Source organism: Nannobrachium achirus, assembly GCF_963921795.1.
Source record: "Nannobrachium achirus genome assembly, chromosome: 6".
Classification (NCBI taxonomy): domain Eukaryota; kingdom Metazoa; phylum Chordata; class Actinopteri; order Myctophiformes; family Myctophidae; genus Nannobrachium; species Nannobrachium achirus.
In genome coordinates this window covers 9,838,315-9,860,012 of record NC_137815.1, presented here as the reverse complement: position 1 = coordinate 9,860,012, position 21,698 = coordinate 9,838,315, and the positions used below count along the sequence as shown (strand labels likewise).

Sequence of the window (21,698 nt, the reverse complement as noted above, 5' to 3'; positions counted from 1 at the left end):
TGCGCATTTGGTCATTTTTTACATCTGGGGGTCCCCCAGGGACCTGGGGGTCCCTGGAGCTCCGGGGAGGTTGTAGTTTGGCAGCCAAGGAACGTGTGTGCAAAATTTGGCATGGATCGGGGCAACGGTTGCGGAGATATAAGCAGGGAAAAAGTGTGACGTGTGAGGTGTGACAGACAGACAGACTGACTGACGGACTCACTCACAGTTTGTGCAGGTTTTGATATAAACACTTTCCCACATGTGTGTGCTCCTCTCATCGCGCACACTTATTCTGTTTGGTAATGGTTTTGGAATGTATTTCAATGTGCCTTCTTGGAAAGAAGGCTGTTGGACGCGCATAATTTATTTTTTGCCGGCGGGAGCGGTGGACAGGAATTTACAGCGGGCGTTCAAAAATGAAATCATTGCGGGCGCAGGCAGGAGTGGTCAGAAATCAAGCGGGAGCGGGCGGTAACGGGATTAAAAAATCAGTCCCGCGCAGACCTCTACCTCGTATTCTCCAAGTTTCAAATGTGTACGTTAGGGTTCGCAAAGTAAAGCCCTGTTTCATCATACAAGGCCGTCGCACAAAATTAGTGAAAACAGCAGATCGGCTATTTTCACTAGTCTAGATCATTTTTTAAATGATAAATACGAAACGAACGGTTTTGGAGATACAAGGTTTTCACCCGACAACGACGATATGCAAATGTGTGTTTCAAGCAAGTCGCCTTTGTTTTCAAGTTTTTTGCAACCCGGTAAAACCGGTTTCACCGCTGCGCGGGGGAGGGGCAAGGTGGTCCGCGTGAGGGGGCCCGCCCCCCCCTCTTGTACTGCCGTCTGTGTGTCCGTCCGTCTGTCTGTTACCAGCTAATCTCCGGCGCAGCATGTTGCCAAACTGTGTACTGTACACACTCCCTGGATGCCAATTCAGAACCTCTGCTACACATTTTTCGCATGGGCCTGTTCTAGCGCCACCATGAGGTCAGTACTTTTTTGTCCAAAAAGCGGGGTAGACAGTATCTCTACAGTCATGTGATCAACATGGATCTGTCCAATTACCCATATGGCCCAATCTGATTGGCCACGATTGGCTTCCGGGGGGATTGGTCAGTTTTGAACAAAATGCCTCAAATCATGACATTTTGGTGAAATTGTGCACGCACATTCCCAATAGGCCGAGGAGGAAGTTCTACTTCAAAATCTTCGGCCTGTCATGGTTGCTATAACAGGCCGTGTTTTTACCTATAATTCCACTGATCAGTGTAAAACTTTGTACGTGCACCCCCGTAGAGGCCAAGGAAAAACCTACATTTTTCACATCTGCCTTTTATAGTGCCAGCAGGATGCCGACTTATGTACAACATCTTTGGATATTACTCCTTCAGATTTCATCCCAAAATCACCCCATCTGAAATAATAATTTGTGCGGGGGGACACCCCTTCTTCACACTTGTCTTTCCCTCCAAGATTTCTTTCATTCTTTTTAAATAGCCGATCTACAAGCTCACAACGCATCACATCGTGACCCATTGTGAGCTTACATATCGGCTATTTTCAAATATCCCACATACAGTACAGTATAATAGATTTGAAGTGCTCATGTCGCCTATTAAGTATAGTCTCTTATTTTGGGCTTGTTTCCATAGATCCGGTTGCTTACTTCTCTCACGAAAACAATGATCTGGCAACGCTGCAGCGTGTAGACACGGCACTGCGTGAGGAGAGAGAGAGAACCTAGCGGTGCCTGGAGCTGGGGCTTATATTGTCTTTGATGACCCATCTGCTTACTGATGTGATGGATAATGACTGGGCATTTTAACCCCGCCGACATGCTGGCCCACGGGGCACTGCGGTCCAGGAAGGGAGCATGGAAAAACGTTTTTTTCACGTTGTTGTGTAACAGCAGTTCAACTGCAGTTTACACAATAGGTGTGTAGTACACTTATTAATGGGTGACCACTTTACCGTGTGGAAGACTGCAAGAGGTTTGTCCAAAAAAAAAACTGGATATAACCTTACGTAATAATGATCTAAAGCAGGGGTCTTCAACGTTTTCAGGCCAAGGACCCCTTAGTTGAGAGAGAGATGAAGCAGGGACCCCCACAACCTTTTATTCCATACAGCTTCATCGTTTGGCAGCACAATCATCAGTGTGTTTTGGATTCATGTCAATTTGTGTTTTCAGATATTTAACCACTTGAACCGTCAATACTTAATAAACTTGACCTTTCACTATGTACTTAGTCTGCTACACCAAAGCTCTTTGCCGAAAATAGCCGATCTACAAGAGCATGTAGATTTGCAATTTTTGGCTAAAGTTCACGAAATATGGACATATGGATATGGATATATTATATAATATAAAAAGGAGGAAAAAAACTTTCTATCACACAAAGATTTGGAGGACCCCCCTGTAGTGACTCTGAGAGTCTGAGGACCCCCTGTTGAAGACCCACATTTACCTCCCTTCGTATCTTTCAGTTCTCATCCCTGTGACTATGGGTGCGTGTGGGTGGGTGACGTGACGTAACGTTTTCGCTGTCCTCGGTGTCTAACATGTATAAATAAAAAATATATTTGTCAAAAACCTTCTGAATATTGTGCAGGACATTAAGCTTTATGTGAACTTACTCAAGATTAAAACATTTCATTCCTCATTTCTTCAGAATCTTCAACCAAACATGGCAAAACTCATATGGTGTGACTGTCCTGACCTTGTTTCTCAAAGTGGGAACTTGAATAAAACTAAGAAAAAGAATTGCTAAAAATCATTTGAAAATGAATTTAGGCTAAAAAAAAATGTCTATTTTGAGCCTATATCTTTTCAAAGTCAAAGCATAATGTTTTCAGTCATTTCTGATCAAAAACATTTTGTCCCCCAACCCAAAATCATTTGGTGTGACACTAGTTTGGAAAAATTAAACAGGCAATTATTTGGACACCTATTGGCTAGAGAAGTCCTTCTTCTGTAAGGCTATTCAGCACTCCCAGCACAACTGCAAGACAGGTGTCTGAGGTGAGTTATGATTTTAACATTTTCATGAAATGCCATCTTGTTGAAACGTTGACAAACTCACCATTCTGGATGTCTTTTGGTGTGACACCTTTTCTTTAAAAAAAGCTTAAGTTATTTGAAGTTTTGGTCATATTTCCATGTAGATCTAGGCTGCTTTGTTATAGCTAGCATGCTGTTAGCATGCTAATGTGTACATAGTAGCCTCAAGGTAAACCTAAATGGAGAAAACAGTAATATGGTGTGACACTTAATCATATGGTGTGACATGTCTGCTTGTCACGCCATATGACTTGATTGTCACACCATATGATTTATACTGTATTTAACTACAGATATAACAATAAATAACACAGTTCCATGTTTCTTTTGTACATTTAAACATTTGTTTTAAACATTTTTACATAAAATGTAATTTAGCTTCATTCAGTGATACTTCAAATTCATCAGACAGAGCAGAAACCCCTTCACAGAAACCTTAACATATTGTTTCAATCTAAACAATATTTTCTCTTTGTCTTAAACTATACATTCCATTTTCTTTTGTCAGCTGGAAAATGACAAGTGCTGAGAGAACGAGAAAGTACAGGGAGAAACTAAACAATGACCCAGCAAGGAGAGAGGAGCCAAAGGGGCGAGACTGCATTTTCTAAGAAGAGCAGGAGGTTGTCTGTGGCATAGCAGAACCACAACAAGGCAGCCGGTTTGCTACCCTCACCAAATACGACTGGCTGATGTACAATACAGTCTAAATGTATAATCTAATCTGATCTAATACTTTTGTACTTTCACTCACTGGACTGGACAGTGGACAGTGTTAAGGTAGGACCCGAGACAAAACTAGTGAAAATAGCTGATCGACAAGCTCTCAACACGTTGTGCTGCGAGAGCTTGTAGATCAGCTATTTTTGGAGTTGCGCAACCCAGCACTCTTTAGCTAGTGGAGATGTGGTGTAATGTCATGATTCCTAATTACATTTGTTCAACACAAAATGCTGTGTTCAAGTTCAGGAGACTTCGGAAAAAAGCAATTTACCTGAATGCTGAGTTCTGTTTCCACTAATTGGTGTTAATAAAATGTTGCCTTGGCTCCAAGTGTGGCTATGCGCCTTATTGTCTCTTTAGGATCCTTCTGCCGTGGGCCGGCAGAAGACTTAGGTGTGTGTAGCATTCCTGTGCACATCCTCATCATCCATCTACTACTACAATTCTTTCTTATCCCATGTTAAAGCCCTACAATAATATCCTGTTCAGAAATATTAAGGCCATGTTATCCTGGGTAATTGTTTAATCAATCAGTAAAGTTCAGTACTCACTAATAGGTAGGTTAAACACAGTTTGCTTTGACACATGAAGATATGATCATACGGTGTGACACTAAATCATTTGGTGTGACATTCCAAATAGTGAAAAATCATACCTTTATTAATGATTAAACCAAAAAAATGTTTATGCATTACATAGAGAATATTATCAGGAAGAGTCACAAATATTTGTGTAATTTTAGAGAAAGTTTTGACAGAATACATTTAAAATATGTTGTAAGATCATGAACATGGGCCTCACACAGAGTGTCGATTATGAAAAAAACATACAGATATAATTAATTTTCAAAAAACTATAGTGGATCACTGGTTAGTTATGATAAAGGACTTTGATAAAGTGAGTAACTTAAGAAAGATGTACTCCATTTTCATTTTATGAACAATTATTTTCATGTCACACCATATGACGATTTTAGGCACAAGTACAACAAACTGCTGAATAAAGTCTGATTCCAATAAAACATCTAAAAACAAAATGTATTTCCATAAGGTTGAGAGTGAGTAGAACAAAAGTAAATAACTTTTATGCCTGCAATTTAAAGTTTTTTAAAAAACACATTTTTTGGGGCGTCACGTCACTGACCCGTATGTAGATTTGTTTTCTGAAGAGCATTCGAAGGATTTAGTGAATGTAAAAAATACTAGCAATTTCTTTTAGTTGTAGCTCATGTGGCGCCGTTAGATAGCGTTATCGAGCGCGCAGCTATTTGAAATGCAACATTAAATGCTGAATATCATTCATACTGTATGGCTGTACACTGTGTGAAGTAGACACGACACTGGCTGACATAACTTTGGGCGTAATTTCCGTTTGCCATGCATCTTAACACTCCGGCTGACCTCCTTCGTTCATAGACGACAGGATGATTCAGAGATCAAAGCGTCACGGTGGATGGATTGGATTCACCAACACAGCACACTGATAGAGGAACCCTACACACACACACACACACACACACACACACACACACACACACACACACACACACACACACACACACACACACACACACACACACACACGCAATCACGCTATCCCCTCACAAATGCAGAACACGCATGTGCTCTACTTTAATTCCCCCCCTGGCCGGAGCTTTGGTCAGCGTTCCATTTGTGTTATTGAGTGCAGCAGTGCAGGGGCATCAGCTCGGGGGTCTCAGGGGATTAATTGCCACCCCCTGAAGCATTAATCTCAAATTCTTCTTCTTCTTCTTTTGTGGATATTTCCTCCACCTGATCGTTTTTTTGCAGATTCAATTCCTGGTGGTGTTACATATCGTCGTTGTTGGGTGGAATGTCCAAAACGCTTCATTTTGCATTTATCATTTAAAAAAAGGATTTAAACAAGGCCGATCTACAAGCACAGTGTGCTTGTAGATCGGCTGTTTTCACCTACTTTGTGCGACGGCCTTGTATGATGAAGCAGGGCTTTACCTTACGAAAAAACTTAAAAATGTGAAACTTGGAGATACAAGGTTTCTGCCCGGCAGTGACAATATAGAGGGATCCAGATGCCCCACTGATACATGACTACATCATCCACGCACACACACACACACACACGCACACACGCACGCACGCACACACACACACACACGCACGCCACGATCACACTCACACACGTGCACAAAGGGTAACCAATCTGTTCGCCCTCCCGGCCCTTTGCCCTAATTATTTCCGCCGACCTCACACTCACTGTGCTGACCGCCCGCCTAGTCATGTCATCAGCATGGATCTGTCCCATTTCCCATATTCCCTACTGATTGGCTCCAATTGCCTTCTAAAGTTTGTGTATGCGACGTGACGCATTACGCACACCTACTGTACATGTACATGTTCATGTACTGTACACAGTGGTGGAAAAAGTAGTCACATGTTACAAGCAAGTACTGGAATTCAAAATGTGCTGGAGTAAAAGTAGCGGAAGTATTTTTGAAAATAGCAGGTCTACAACAAATGGCAGCTATTTTCAGATGCCTTTAATTTAATTTGCTGTATATCTGCAAAGTAACTAGTAACTGAAGTTTTCTAAAAATTGTAGTGGAGTAAAAGTACAATATTTGGATCCGAGATTTAATGGGTTAAATGGGTTAAAGTAGACTACTGTTAAAGTAGACTACTGAAAATTGGAAATACTCAAGAAGTAAAGTACAAATACCAAAACAAAAAAGTGCAATATGTAAGTAAATGTACTTAGCTACTTTCCACCATTGACTGTACACACACACACACACTCACACACACACACACACACACACACACACACACACACACACACACACACACACACACACACACACACACACACACACGCGCGCGCGCGCATACACACGCACGCACCATGTTCCGCGGTTGTCAGAATAACATACATGTGAAACACATTAGTGGGCAGGGCATGACCTGCCGCCACAGAGGGATCACTTTGACATCAAAACTAAACGGAAGCGGCGGAAATAAAGCAGCAGAATGATGGAAAAGCTTGTTTTGATTGTTGTTGATCCAAAAGGATTAGGCCTGCAATAACTGCAGTTGTAGGTGCACGCACGCACGCACGCACGCACGCACGCACGCACGCACGCACGCACGCACGCACGCACGCACGCACGCACGCACGCACACACACACACACACACACACACACACACACACACACTACACTACTCTACCCATCTCTCTCTCTCTCTCTCTCTCTCTCTCTCTCTCTCTCTCTCTCTCTCTCTCTCGCCCACTCCATTACACTGTATATTTAAAGTTATACCATGTAACTTTTTTTATAAAACAAATCTTAAAATTGTCCTAACTCTTAAATCGCTAAAGTTTTAGAACACCCACTCCGTTATTTTCAGCTTCTGAAGCCTTCTCTTTATATGTTTTCTATGATCCTGACCGGGGTCCGGTTTTCGCGGAAAAATTACGTCATCATACACTACCGGCCAATCACAGCGAGGGTTATACACTGCCGGCCAATCACAGCGCATCTTGAAGTGGGGTCGCTAGCTATCACAATAGGGCGGCCATATTTGTAGGCACCCGTGTGTCTCTATCTATACTCGGGTGAAACACTCCGTTTCTCCGGAATGCCTGAACGCACAGGAACCAGGGACCCCTCTAAAGATAGATCTCGGCGAGGTGGAGGCAGACGCGGGGGTGACGCGGGGGTGTGAGGCCCGGTCCGCGGCGAAAAACGGACGAAATACGCGGACGCTACTGACCACTAGTTGAGCAACTTACACAGTATAGCTTTAAAGGATTTTGTATCAATGTCAACAAGTGAACAAAACACTAACTAACAAGCCTGGGGGACCGTGACAACAGACCTGGGGGGAGGCACAGGCGTGCGCACGTGGCCACGCTGCGGCCGTAAAGTGTTTAAAAACGATCAAACTAAGTTTGAAGTGAGCGGTGGTGTGTGTGTTTGTGTGTGTGCGTGGCCGTGTGTGTGTAGCAGTTCATTTCAGGGTTGCTTGCGTGTCTGTGTCTCTGTGTGTGTGTGTGTGTGTATGTGTGTGTGTGTGTGTGTGTGTGTGTGTGTGTGTGTGTGTGTGTGTGTGTGTGTGTGTGTGTGTGTGTGTGTGTGTGTGTGTGTGTGTGTGTGTGGCCGTGTGTGTGACTCAACAATGTCACTTGGTCACCAGCGGTATTGCAGTTCAGGCTACAAGCACTCTAACCTAACGCGGACCAGTTTGTGTAGGGCCTACACAAACTGTGTAGGCCCTACATCTGCCTACACTGTAGGCAGATGGGCGGGCGCGGCGAATCTCTCCGCGAGTCTCTGGCCAATAGGATGTGTTCTCCTCCCTCCCCCCACCCCCCTCTGCTCCTCTGCTCAGCGCAGAGAACGCTGCTGCGTCATGACGTCAACACATTTGGTGCGACGCTCTCTGCACTCTGATTGGTTAGGGAAATTCTACACTTCCTCCAACAGTGATCATAACGCGATCGCCCAGGATTCTTTTTCTTCCGATTGCCAAAAGAACCCTGGGTTTCCGAGGCTAGGCTACAAGTAACATAGTAACATAGATAGTAACACACGGATAAAGCCACTCTAAGGAGACGGTGTCACCACTGCTCAAAAAGAAGGGGAAAAAAAACTAATAAACAGCTTGAATTTGGGAGAAGTGTAAAAAGACGTCACATGGTAATGATCATATCTCGTCGTGTGCAAGTTCAGAACCCTCTGAGAGAAAAACGTGTTCAGACGGACGGAGATTCCTAAAGTTATAGGAGGATGTTCTTTACGTTTGGAAATATTTAATACAAAACTTTACTTTAATCTTTTTGGGAAATCACTCATAATGAAAGTCTCTCAGTTAGCCTCTTGAAGCCATCTATAATGAAATGAATGGCAGTGGAATTCCATTAATGAGACACAGCTGCATGGTCTCTATAGTCTCGCGTGACCAGACTTTTGCCTCCCACTATTTTCAAATGCTTCCGGTCACTGCAATTTAGCATCTCCGCTGATCTCCTTCTCCGTCTTTCCCTTTCTCTCATTTGTGATCAAGACCCCGAGATACTTAAACTCCTTCACCTGGAGTAAAGCCTCACTCCCCACTTGCAGGGGCGTCAATTGGGTATGGCAGGGGTATGCAGCTGCCATACCCTGGGCCCAGGGGGGAAAATAAAATAAGTTACTTTAAAATATAAATCCATGAATGTCTCATTGTCTATCTGTGCTGGTTATTATGTTGTTAAATTACATTCAAATAACAAAAAATGCTAAATTTAACAAGGTATTACACCTGTGCAACTGACCTGCGGAACCTGGGAATATACCATTTTGGCCCACTGTGTATTTTAGTTTGAGATATCTCTGATGTAAAAGATGAGACGGCGAACTTTTGACAGTTATGATATGCAGTACAGCGGTCGGGCCATCCTACGTAATACCCCCTCCCAGGGACGTGCTGGCCATTGGGAAAAGCGGGACAACTCCCGAACGGCCGGTTCAATCCCGGCCGGTCCAGGCCGGCCATTAGGAAAAATAAATAAAATGTCGGCCTTCGTTCCATTTTGGGGGCTGGGCGGCCAACAAAGTAAATCATCACTGTCGGACAGAAACCTTGTATCTCCAAGTTACACATTTGTACAAGTAAAGCCCTGCTTCATCAGACAAGGCCGTTGCACAAAAGTAGTGAAAACAGCAGATCTACAAGCACACAACGCCTCGCGGTGTGCCTGTAGATCGGCTGTTTTCACTAGTTTAAATCATTTTTAAAATGATAAATAAAAAACAAACGGTTTTGTACATACAAGGTTTCCACTCGACAACAACGAAATATTACTCATGTAATTGGCCCACTGGCTTGTCACTTGTCATGATCTGAAATGGCAAATCTTTGAGTAGCAGCATGAGGGCCTCTCCAACTCTTTTTCCCGGGCTGAATAAGGGGCCCAGCATGTCCCTGCCCCTATCCGTTCAAAAGGATTCCTCCGGGCCGCAGGGTATCCAAACATGAGTCCTGTGAAACAGGGGACCTGTCTCTGCAGACCTGGTTGAAATCCCACCGGTTATGCTATGTCTGGGAGAGGGGTTTGATGCTGGTGGGTGGAGGTAAGCCCCCCGAGCTTTAGGCTGGGACTTTAGCTGGGGGGCTCTAGCGGTGTCTGTCTGGGCTTGGAGGTGTGGGCCGTAGCGTACAGATTCCATCTGGGTTCCCACTCATACATATCCTACTTCTTCTATACATGTGGTTCTCAAACTTGTTTGGCTGCAGTAACCCCTTATACTTATTTCTGAAACCAAGTACCCCCTTCCCCTGACTACGGCATTTTGCTTAGAAATAACATCAAAAGTCCAGTTCCAATGCCAATTTTAAAAAATAAAACAGCATAATGGCAAATAACATTGCTTTTTTTTTCAATAACAGTTGTATATATAGTCAAGGTATTGATGTAATTTGGTTTAGCAATTTACAGATGAGCAGGTTCATACAAATTCTGTCAATGTTTTATCATTAACAGAGTCAAAACCAACAAAGGGTCAAACTCTTTTTTCTGCTATACCACCAAAATGTGGAAAGCCTTACCGAAGGTCATAAAGGACTGTGGATCACTAGCATCCTTTAACATTGCCCTGAAAAACCACTTACAGGCAGCAGCCGTTCGCAACTGGTAAAAAAACTAACCTAGCCCAACCCCACCCTCCCCCGTCCCTTCTTTGTATATACTGTTTGTTTAGACTTACTGTTTTCTTTTTTGTTTTTCTTTACATATCTACTGCATAGTACTGTGTTCTATTTGTCTGTCATTCAATGTTATATGAGATACTTCAATGGTTTCCAGTGGAAATAAGCTTAGTCTTTTCATGGATCTCCTTTTAGTAGACCTTGTACCAGTGAACTGTACCTTCATGAAACTGTACCTTTTCCTATGCAAACTTCTAATAAAGTCTTCAATCAATCAATCAATCAATCAATCAAACAAACAATAACAGTAAAATACATATTCACATTTTTTCCTCACGTACCAACTGCAGTACCCCCGCGTACCCCTAGGGGTACACGTACCGCCATTTGAGAAACACTGTTCTATACAGTGTTGGAAAAGTAGGAAATGTATGTGTATAATACTTTCGAAAATAGCAGATCTACAAGCTCACAACGCGTCGCGATACGACGCGCTGTGAGCTTGTAGATCGGCTATTTTCAAATAGCCAAAGTTTAAATAGGGCTCAAGAGGTTAAGTAGCTTATGTTTTGTAATAATAATTCAAATCTACAAAAAATACTAGTTACTGAAGTTTTCAAATAATTGTACTGGAGTAAAAAGTAAAATATTTGCCTCTGAGATGTAGTGGAATAGAAGTAAAAGTACTCTAAACTGGAAATACTCCAGTAAAGTAAAAATGCCTAAAAATTGCACAGTACTTGAGTAAATGTGCTTAGTTACTTTACCCCATTGCATCTCGGTTCCCACCAGTGGTGCTTTGGGATTTTCTTTTCAGGGCGGACGGTCATTTATTGACGTCACGTGCACACGCGCGCACGCCCCTCTAGAGTCTATTTAGAAAGCAGATCAAATGGTCGGAAAACAAAAACGATGTGTTATAGTTTTAATTATATTTGCATTGTTACTTAGGATTTTATTTTCTAGTTTCATTTAATTCAATTAGAAAATACAGCGCTACAGTAGCGAAACAAAGTTTGCTTTCAACAAATCTCAAACAGTAGCTTACATAATACCGTAATGGAGCCATGAGGACGCAGAGACGCACACACATGCACACACAGTCACCGCTGGAAACACAGTAGGTGTTAAAGACAGTATCAATATGAATAGAGTAACCTGCCCTGGGCTTGTGAATCTATGGGGGATGTGCTCACATCACTCACTGGTAAACTTGTTATGCAAATAGCATTTGATTAGATAGGCTATATGGCGCGTTGTCACTCGAATCTATGGAGACGCATTCTAGCATGAAAAGCGCAAGCACTATTCCGTGCCGCTCCTGCGCGTGTAGGAAAATTATTGGCCGGACGCCGTGTGGGCAAGTCCGGCCTCGAAAGCGCTACTGGTTCCCACTCACTCACCGCTGCTACAGGCGAGAATATCGTAATATAGAAAAGGTATAATATCACTGTCACTGTAGTGTAGTGCCTCGTACCGTATGACCAAAAGCGCTACTTTTCAGGAAATGGAAAAAGAATTACCATTGTTCCTTGTGGATACAATGTGGTCATTATTTAATGACAAGCTCTTGTTAAGACTTTTCATTGGTTAAATATTTAAAGAGAAAGGCGTCTCTAGGTAGCCTTGTTGCTATACTTTTGTGTGCTAATGTAGTAAGATGAAGTAGGGTGTTAAATTATGAAAAAAAGAAAGCATACAAATTGAAATATGGATATAGGACGTGTCTGCCTGACAGCATATGGTGGCTAATGTGTGTGTGTGTGTGTGTGTGTGTGTGTGTGTGTGTGTGTGTGTGTGTGTGTGTGTGTGTGTGTGTGTGTGTGTGTGTGTGTGTGTGTGTGTGTGTGTGTGTGTGTGTGTGTGTGTGTGTGTGTGTGTGTTTGTGCGTGCGTGCGCGTGCGTTTGTCCGTGCGTGCGATACTCGAGAGAGATGGAGACCTTTTATAGAATGCGGTTACAATGTGTGTGCCATGAAATGTGTGTGCTCTATATACGGTATATGTCCATATATAGCCTCCATACTAGATGACCTACATAGCATTCTCAGCCATGAGTCCCTGCTTCATTTCAGCATGGGCCGTCCAGGTGGCGTAATAACGTGAAGGTGTAGTGAAACGGAATGTGCTGTATGTATATTTTTGGTTAAGGTTGTTGTATTTTTTTTTTCTTTTCTAATGTTACAGTATGTGCTAGCTAGCTAGTATGGCACCATGGCATTACACCATGAGATACAGGCACGTGCACACATATACATACGAGGGGGCTTGAGCCCCTGCCCCATTTACCCGTCTGTAAAAAGTGCCCTCTCTCCAGACCATGAATGCAGTTTTTACTGTGGTGAAAGAAATGCAAACGCTAGGGGTGTAACGATATAGTAACTGAATCGAAAAATCGATTTTAATTTACAATGATCTACTACGGGGTTCCCCAATTTGTTTTCCCCAAGGGCCGAATTATTTCTAGGGTACCAAGCCGAGGGCCACAACATTGCAGGGGGCGGTGGTGGCGTTCCTGCTACTCCAGCGACAGTTTTCGTCGTTGTCGGGTGAAAATCTTGTATGTCCAAAACCGTTCGTTTTGAATTTATCATTTAAAAAATGATTTAAACTAGTGAAAACAGTTTAAATCATACAAGCACACAACGCCTCGCGGTGCGAGGCGTTGTGTGCTTGTAGATCTGCTGTTTTCATTACTTTTGTGCCTTGCATGATTTGCGAAAGAACGTACACATTTGGAGATACGAGATTTCCACCCGACAACGACGATATACTAGTGTTGTTGCTGCTCTTATACCACCATTATTACTGGGGTTGGTGTGGGCCAGACAGTAGCCCCCCGCGGGCCGCAAATGGCCCGCGGGCCACCTATTGGGAACCCTGATCTACTATATCGTTTGCAAAAGCAAAATATCGTAGCGTTTTGGCATGGAAAGAGGGCGTTTGCCAAACGTCCTCTTTCCATGCCATACCTGAAGGCAACATTAAAGAGAATTGCCTTCTCTGGGTTGAAAGTATTGAAGTGATAATGAGCACTGATAATACGCACCGAAAACAGCCGACCTCCAAGCTCACAACGCAAGGTCGATATTTCCACCAAAAGACCATTTTAGAAGTTTTAGACCCTGCCTCTCTACAAGGGCGTCATATGGCAGGGGTATGCAGCTGCCATACCCTGGGTCCAGGGGGAAAAATAAAAGTTACTTTTAAATATAAATCCATGAATGTCTCTTTGTCTATCTGCGCTGGTTATTATGTTGTTAAATTACAGTAAAATAACTACAAATTCCAAAATTTAACATAATGGTCACTTTAACAAGGTATTATAATTATATTCTCCCCAGCTTGACAAAATGGTATAAAACCAGGTTCCGCAGGTCAGCTGCACAGGTGCAATTCATTATTGTTAATTGTGGCACGTTTACTAACATGCTAAGTTTAGCTGCACTAAAAACCATTCCAGGCTGCCATATCCAGCCCAAGAAACCGTAGAAACCTGTGTAAAAAATGGACAAAAGTCTTTTTTTTTCTTTTTTTTCCAGACATTGTGAGGCGTTGTGATCATGTAGATCTGCTATTTTCACAGTAGAACCGTGTTGTCCAAAATTTAATGCCTATTTTCCATGAGGACTCTCATCTTTGCCATACCCTAGCTTTTGCTGAACTGACGCCACTGGCTCTCTAACGTTCTCTGCACACATCCCTGATTAGATTAGATGCATATAATTGTCGGATTGGCGGTTCTGGAAAACCGCCAGACCGATTTGATATGGAAACAGCGCACATCCATCGGGTCCTCTGCCATGTTTAGTCGATTGGACAGACAGTTCTCAAGATGTGTGTGCTACATCAGTGTTTCTCAACCTTTTTTTCTGCATGGGCACACTTTTCATGTCCCAAGAATCCATGGGCACACCAACATAATACAGGGGTGTAAATATCATCACTGTCGGGAAGAAACCTTGTATCTCCAAGTTTCAAATGTGTACGTTTCTTCGCAAAGTAAAGCCCTGCTTCATCATACAAGGCTGTCGCACTACAGTAGTGAAAACAGCAGATCTGCAAGCACACAACGCCTCGCACCGCGAGGTGTTGTGTGCTTGTAGATCGGCTGTTTGTCACTAGTTTAAATCATTTTTAAAATGATAAATACAATACTGGCTTTCGAGCAGTTTCAAGGGGCACACTTGACCCTTCTCAGGGGCACACCAAAGGTCCCCATGCAGGCACAGTGGTTGAGAAACACTGTGCTACATACTCACACATAACACACGCTCATTTATAGTAAGTAACAATTTTCACCTATAATGATATGTCTAAAGTAGGGATGGCAGGTTGAAAGTGGTTAGGTCTGAGTGTAAAAAAACAAAAAAAACAATGGGTTTTTGGAGTCATAACATAATAGTTTCATTCTTTCCTTTGACCTGAAAGTAATTTGACATTGTTCAGGGCTTGTAATTGCCTTTCTGGATCACTAGCCAACGTGCTTGATTATATAAACAAACCGGATTACGTGTTGCTATTGCTGCATACATTTCAACAGAGAGAATTTTATTCGAGATATTTTTTTATTTGATTTATCAACCCAGCAAACAGGGCTGGTAATTTGACAGCATTACCTGAGTACCATTTATACCCACATTTGGCGGGGTGGTGGGTGTTAATTTGAAGCCCTGGGCATGTTGTAAAATGTGTCTGTGATGTCACACTGCAAAATCACACTCTGGAATGCTTTACAGTGAAATCCTGAGAGTTAATTTAACTCGAATAGAACCTCATGGTCAATGTGGGTCCAGTTGTACACTCTAACGCAGGGGTCTTCAACAGGGGGTCCGGGACCCCTAGGGGGGTCAACAGAGTTACTACAGGGGGGCCTCCAAATCTTTGAGTGATAGGAACTTTTTTTCTCCTCTTTTATTTGTTCTCTTTTGTATTAACCACTTGAACCCATCGTACAACTATAGTCAAAAATAGCAGATCTACAAGCTCACAACGCCTTGCGCTGCGAGGAGTTGTGAGCTTGTAGATCGGCTATTTTTGCCAAAAAGGTTTAGTGTAGAGGAGAAAAAGAGCAGACCAAGCACAGAGTGAAAGGTCGATTTTACCGTCAAGTATTGACGGTTCAAGTGGTTAAATATCTGAAAACACAAATTGACATGAATCCAAAATACGCTGATGATTGTGCTGTCAAACAAAACTATCTGTTGTGGGGGTCCCTGCTTCATCTCTCTCTCGACTAAGGGGTCCTTGACATTGAAGACCCCTGGTCTAAAGCCCAGTCCACAGTGATTCGCAACGCAATCCTGAAACACCTGCAAACGGGTCGGTTCAGGCGGCTTAGAACCACTTAAACCAGGGATCTTCAACGTTTTCAGGCCAAGGACTCCTTATTTGAGAGAGAGAGAGATGAAGCAAGGACTGCCACAACCTGTTAATAGATTCCATATTCATCTTTTGACAGCACAATCATGACAGACAGCATTGACAGCATTTTGGAATCGTGGCAATTTGTGTTTTCAGATATTGAATTAACCACTTGAACCGTCAATACATAATGAACATGACCTTTCACTCTGTACTTAGTCTGTTCTTTTTCCCCCTCTACACCAAACCTCTTTGCTGCTATTTTCTGTTAGTCCCCAGTCTCCCCACTATGTTTTCAGTTACCGTATTCCCCAAACGATAACAGAAAAAAAAAAGAAAATATACTAGTATAGAGCCCTGAGGGACTCCAGTCAACAATATAGTGCAGGGGTCTTCAACATTTTCAGGCCAAGGACCCCTTAGTTGAGAGGGAGATGAAGCAGGGACCCCCACAACTGTTCATAGATATAGTTTCATTGTTTTACAGCACTATCAACAGTGTATTTTGGATTCATGTTAATGTTTCAGATATTTAACCACTTGAACAGTCAATACTTAATAAACTTGACCTTTCACTGTACTTAGTCTGCTCTTTTCCCCCTCCAAAGCTCTTTGCCGAAAATAGCCGATCTACAAGCTCACAACGCCTCGCAGTGCGAGGCGTTGTGAGCTTGTAGATCTGCTATTTTTGGCTAAAGTTCTCCGAATATGGACACTAGGGTTCAAGTGGTTAATATAAGAAAGGGGGAAAAACAAGTTTCCATCACCAAGATTTGGAGGACCCCCTGTAGTAACTCTGAGGACCCCCTAGGGCAGTGGTTCTCAACCTTTTCAGGCCGCGACCCCAAAAATAATCATATTTTAACTGGGGACCCCCACACCCCGACAAGCACTGAAATAGCTGAGGCATTAGATTTGTATTACGGTTTGTGAAAATAGCAGATCTACATGCTCACAATGGCTCGCTTTGCGAGGCATTGTGAGCATGTAGATCGGCTAATTTCACAATTTCTGCCTCTATATTTGACAATTTGGCCAATTTTGTCATTTTAGAGGTATTAAAAAGACCCTATAAATTGTCACTTTAGAAATGTTCATAAACCCTCTATACACCTAAACTTTATGTTGGTTTGTTTACTGTTGAGTGAGAAAACAGTGTTGCACATCATCTGGGGACCCCCCAAAATAATGTGGGGACCCCCTTGGGGGTCCCGACCCACAGGTTGAGAACCACTGCCCTAAGGGTCCCGGACCCCCTGTTGAAGACCCTTGATACAGTGGTTAGGAGTAAAGTGTACCATCAGGACAGTTCACTTAAAGCTATACTGTGTAAGTTGCTCAACTAGTGGTCTGTAGCAGTATAGCAAATCGCGGTCGCGTCTGCTTTTTTCAGCCGTTTTTCGCCGCGGACCGGGCTTTCAGACCACCGCGTCCGCCTCGCCTCGCCGAGACGCATCCATCGAGGTCTCTCGTGTCCCTCTACGAGCAGCGGTTGGGGAGTTACATGCTAGACTTCCAGACCAGCGTAAACAAAGCTGTTGAAGCAAGCTATTTCCTGAAGAATTGCAAGATGCACTGTAATTGGCCGGTAGTGTATCATGTGTGTATGATCTGCAATGTGATTGGCCAACGTATACACAACGTATACGGATGATGCAAATGACGACATTTTTCCGCGAAATCCGGTCCCCGGACAGGATCATAGAAAACATATAAAGAGAAGGCTTTAGAAGCTGAAAATAACGGAGTGGGTGTTCTAAAACTTTAGCGATTTAACAGTTAGGACAATTTTAAGATTTGTTTTATAAAAAAGTTACATGGTATAACTTTAAAGCTATACTGTGTAAGTTCAACTAGTGGTCAGTAGCGGTATTGCTTTTTTCGGCCGTTTTTCGGCCAGAGTCGTCGCGGAACACCGCCGCGGACCACCGGAGCGGCGCCGCAAACCACCGCGACCGATAGTAATCCGTGGAGGGGTAGAACGCATGGTAGAACGTAATTTTCTGGCCAGGATTTGTGGATTAAGAGGTTAAAATCCTTCACCATGGTAAACACTGTAGCCAAGCGGAGGCGCTTCCTGGAGACCAGAGCAGATAAGCTGTGATTGGCCGGTAGTGTACCATGTGTGCATGATCGGCGATGTGATTGGGCAACGTATACACAACGTATACAGATGATGCAGATTACGTCATTTTGGCGCGAAATCCGGTCCACGGCCAGGATCATAGAAAACATATAAAGAGAAGGCTTCAGAAGCTGAAAATAACGGAGTGGGTGTTCTAAAACTTTAGCGATTTAACAGTTAGGACAATTTTAAGATTTGTTTTATAAAAAAAGTTACATGGTACAACTTTAACTACTGTCCTGTTTTCATCTGTCCTCTCCCACAGGGTCTGGTGATTGAGCGGATCGGCCGGAGACCCCTGCTCATATTTGGTTTCAGTGCCATGGCAGTGTGCTTCGCCCTTCTAACCGTCTTCCTCAATTTCCAGGTTATTTCTAAAAATCTTCTTTTTCTGGGGGGGACAAATATGAAAGGAAAAGCAGATGTTCACGTTATCCTCCCTTGGGATGGGTCTGTTATCACCCCTGTCATGCCTTGGCCAAGGCTCAGTAGTCGGACTCCCAGCTCCCAGGAGCTGCCTGGAAGCTTCGTTATCGCCCATAGACTTGTCATTGCCATGCGCATGCGCCAACGCACGTTTCACAGGAATAATGTACTGGTCGCTCCCTCGGTGAGAATCGAACTCGGGCCGTCGGATTACCAGTCCTCGTCGCTACCGACTGAGCTAACCAGGCAGCTGATAGACTTTTTTTTTTTTTGCTTGGTTTTACACATAACTCGGTAACGGAACGTGACGCGGCGGTGAAAAATACTATGCCTACACCTAAACCTAACCCTAACCCAAACCCTAACCTTAACCTCAGTAAAACTATGCCTAACCCTAACCCAAACCCTAACCTTAACCTCAGTAAAACTATGCCTAACCCTAACCCAAACCCTAACCTTAATTAACCTCAGTAAAGCTATGCCTAACCCTAACCCAAACCCTAACCTTAACCTCAGTAAAACTATGGCTAATGCAAAAAAAAAATATCTCGGAGCGGCGCCTCCATCTCAGTAGCGTCCTCAGTAAGAACGCATGGCTAGAATTCCCAACCCTATTTTCCCTCCCCTGTTATTTGTCTATTATCTGTATGTATAATTTCCCGTATGTCTTTTGTCTTTTGTGTAGGTCCAAGTCTGTTAGTCATGTTTGTCTGAAAAAAAAGAAAAAACCCTGAAAATAAAGAATAACAAAAAAAAGAATTCCCAACCCTGTAGTCTCGAATCCCAGCGTGACTTCTTTTTTCCCCCTCGTGTTTTGGCGCATGCACATTGCAAATGACAAGACCAAGGCTGATATGGGGTCTTCCCAGCTCCTGGGAGCTGGTAGTCAGACTTCTGAGCCAATTGGTTAAGGCATGACAGTATTGATAACAGTCCCATCCCAAGGATATGATAATGCATGTATCAGGTGGGAAAAGCCATCCCTGCCCTGGGGCAAAATCCTTTCAGATGGAGTGGCCTTAAAGTTATACCATGTAACTTTTTTTATAAAACAAATCTTAAAATTGTCCTAACTCTTAAATCGCTAAAGTTTTAGAACACCCACTCCGTTATTTTCAGCTTCTGAAGCCTTCTCTTTATATATTTTCTTCTAGCAGTGACAGGGGCGGGATTTCCCGGCAAAATGACGTCATCATACACTACCGGCCAATCACAGCGAGGGTTATACACTGCCGGCCAATCACAGCGCATCTTGAAGTGGGGTCGCTAGCTATCACAATAGGGCGGCCATATTTGTAGGCGCCCGTGTGTCTCTATCTATACTCGGGTGAAACACTCCGTTTCTCCGGAATGCCTGAACACACAGGAACCAGGGACCCCTCCAAAGATAGATCTCGGCGAGATGGAGGCAGACGCGGGGGTGACGCGGGGGTGTGAGGCCCGGTCCGCGGCGAAAAACGGCCGAAAGACGCGGACGCTACTGACCACTAGTTGAGCAACTTACACAGTATAGCTTTAAATTAATATCAATTTAGTGATCCTTGACATGAAAATATCAATGAGATCCACTGTTACTGTATATGCCAGGCACATTCCTTCATCTTATCTCTACCTAATTATGTAGATCTGAATCTCCTATAGCCACAGTTAAAGCTTTTGCTGCAGCCTTGTTATGACTTTAGGTAACGTTACCGAATTATCTCCACTTACACAGGCAATCCGTACAGTCAATACATCCATCTCATTCTCCACGCCACAGCAGATCTCATAGAGTAGGGGGAGGGGGCCGAAATCCCTTAACGCTTTGCTCATGTAATGTTAATACATTCATTGAGCTTGTCGCTACGCTTAATGCTCCTTTAAGCAATGCCCTCGCACTTCCTTGTAATCAGGCTGGCTTGGGACGAGAATAGCAATATGAGCACAATGACCCGTACAATCATTGCCTGTCTCCTGTTTTTCCTCTGTGTGGGGGAAGGGTTGGAGGCTATCAATCTAAATGCTAAATGCATCATTCATTACAGTGCCTCATCTGTTACTTTCCAGGCTTTAAGTTTTTTTTTTTTTTTTTTTTTTTTTGTTTGTGCATGCAGACGAACTCTGCGGTGAAATATACCCAAGTGCAGTGCAGTCAGGGGCGTCACAAGAGGAGGGGGGGAAGTGGGACTGAGTTACTAGGGCCCAAGGTGGAGGGAGGGGCCTGGAATTATTTTATACTTTAGCTATTGAAAAATAGCAGATCTACAAGCTCGCAGCGCGGCACTCGCTTGTAGGTCTGCTATTTTTTAAAAAGTCGTGGAAATGTGTGTAAATCTTTGAATATATATGTGTTTTTGAGCGGTGGTCACAACGCTCCTATACGTGGCCGTGTGTGTGGGTCTGTCTGTCTGTCTGTCTGTCTGTCTGTCTGTCTGTATGCGTGTCTGTCTGTATGGTGTATGTAGCCTGTATGTAGTACCTTTTGTGACCACACATGTTAAGGGAGGGGCGCTGTTGTTCAGGCCAGGCCAGGCCAGACACCCACCCACCCACACACACACACACACACACACACACACACACACACACACACAATATATATATATTTGTTTTGCTGTTGCGCAGCCTCCACGACCACCGCTCAGTTCACACGGGTGTGATTTTTTATTTTCTTCTGGGGGGTCCCTGGAACTAAATATTTTGAGATGGGGGGTCTGTGTGGCCAAATGCATATCATTTTGGGGGTCCTTCACATGAAAAAGTTTGAGCACCACTGACATAGAAACATACGTTTTTCCAAAAAGAAAATTGAAATATTCAAAGACTTGCACAAAATGTTCACATTTTTCAAAAAACAGCAGATCTACAAGCTCGCAGCGCAGGCTGTGAGCTTGTATACCTGCTATTTTTCTATAGTTAAGGCACACAAAACAATGCGTTCCCAGTCTAAATGGGTTAAACCCCCTCCTCCCCCATATGAAGAACGTTCATGGGGGGCCCGCAGTGAATCCTTGTACCCGGGGCCCAGAGTTTGATGCGACACCCCTGAGTACAGAACATCCGTTGCGAGCGCATGCCCTCAATACATTTTGACGTGCAGTAACATAACAGCCTCCAGGAACCCTTCACTTCAGGGACTGAAACAATACAAAGCAGGGACGTGCTGGCCATTGGGAAAAGCAGGACAACTCCCGAACGGCCGCTTCATTCCCGGCCTGGCCATTAGGAAGAAAATGTAAATAAAATGTTGGCCTTTGCCATTTTGGGGGCTGGGCGGACAACAAAGTAAATCATCACTGTCGGGCAGAAACCTCGTATCTCCAAGTTTCAAATTTTTACATTTCTTCGCAAAGT

General features: G+C 43.5%; 1 protein-coding gene across 1 annotated transcript in view; it reads left to right on the top strand.

Annotated features, from left to right (window-relative positions):
- Positions 1 to 21,698, top strand: part of slc2a9l2 (solute carrier family 2 member 9, like 2) — a 359,618-nt gene that overhangs the window by 207,013 nt on the left and 130,907 nt on the right. The window contains exon 10 of the mRNA XM_080728471.1: positions 18,205 to 18,306. Within this exon, the coding sequence (XP_080584597.1) occupies positions 18,205 to 18,306 (102 nt within the window). The remainder of the gene's footprint in view (positions 1 to 18,204; positions 18,307 to 21,698) is intronic.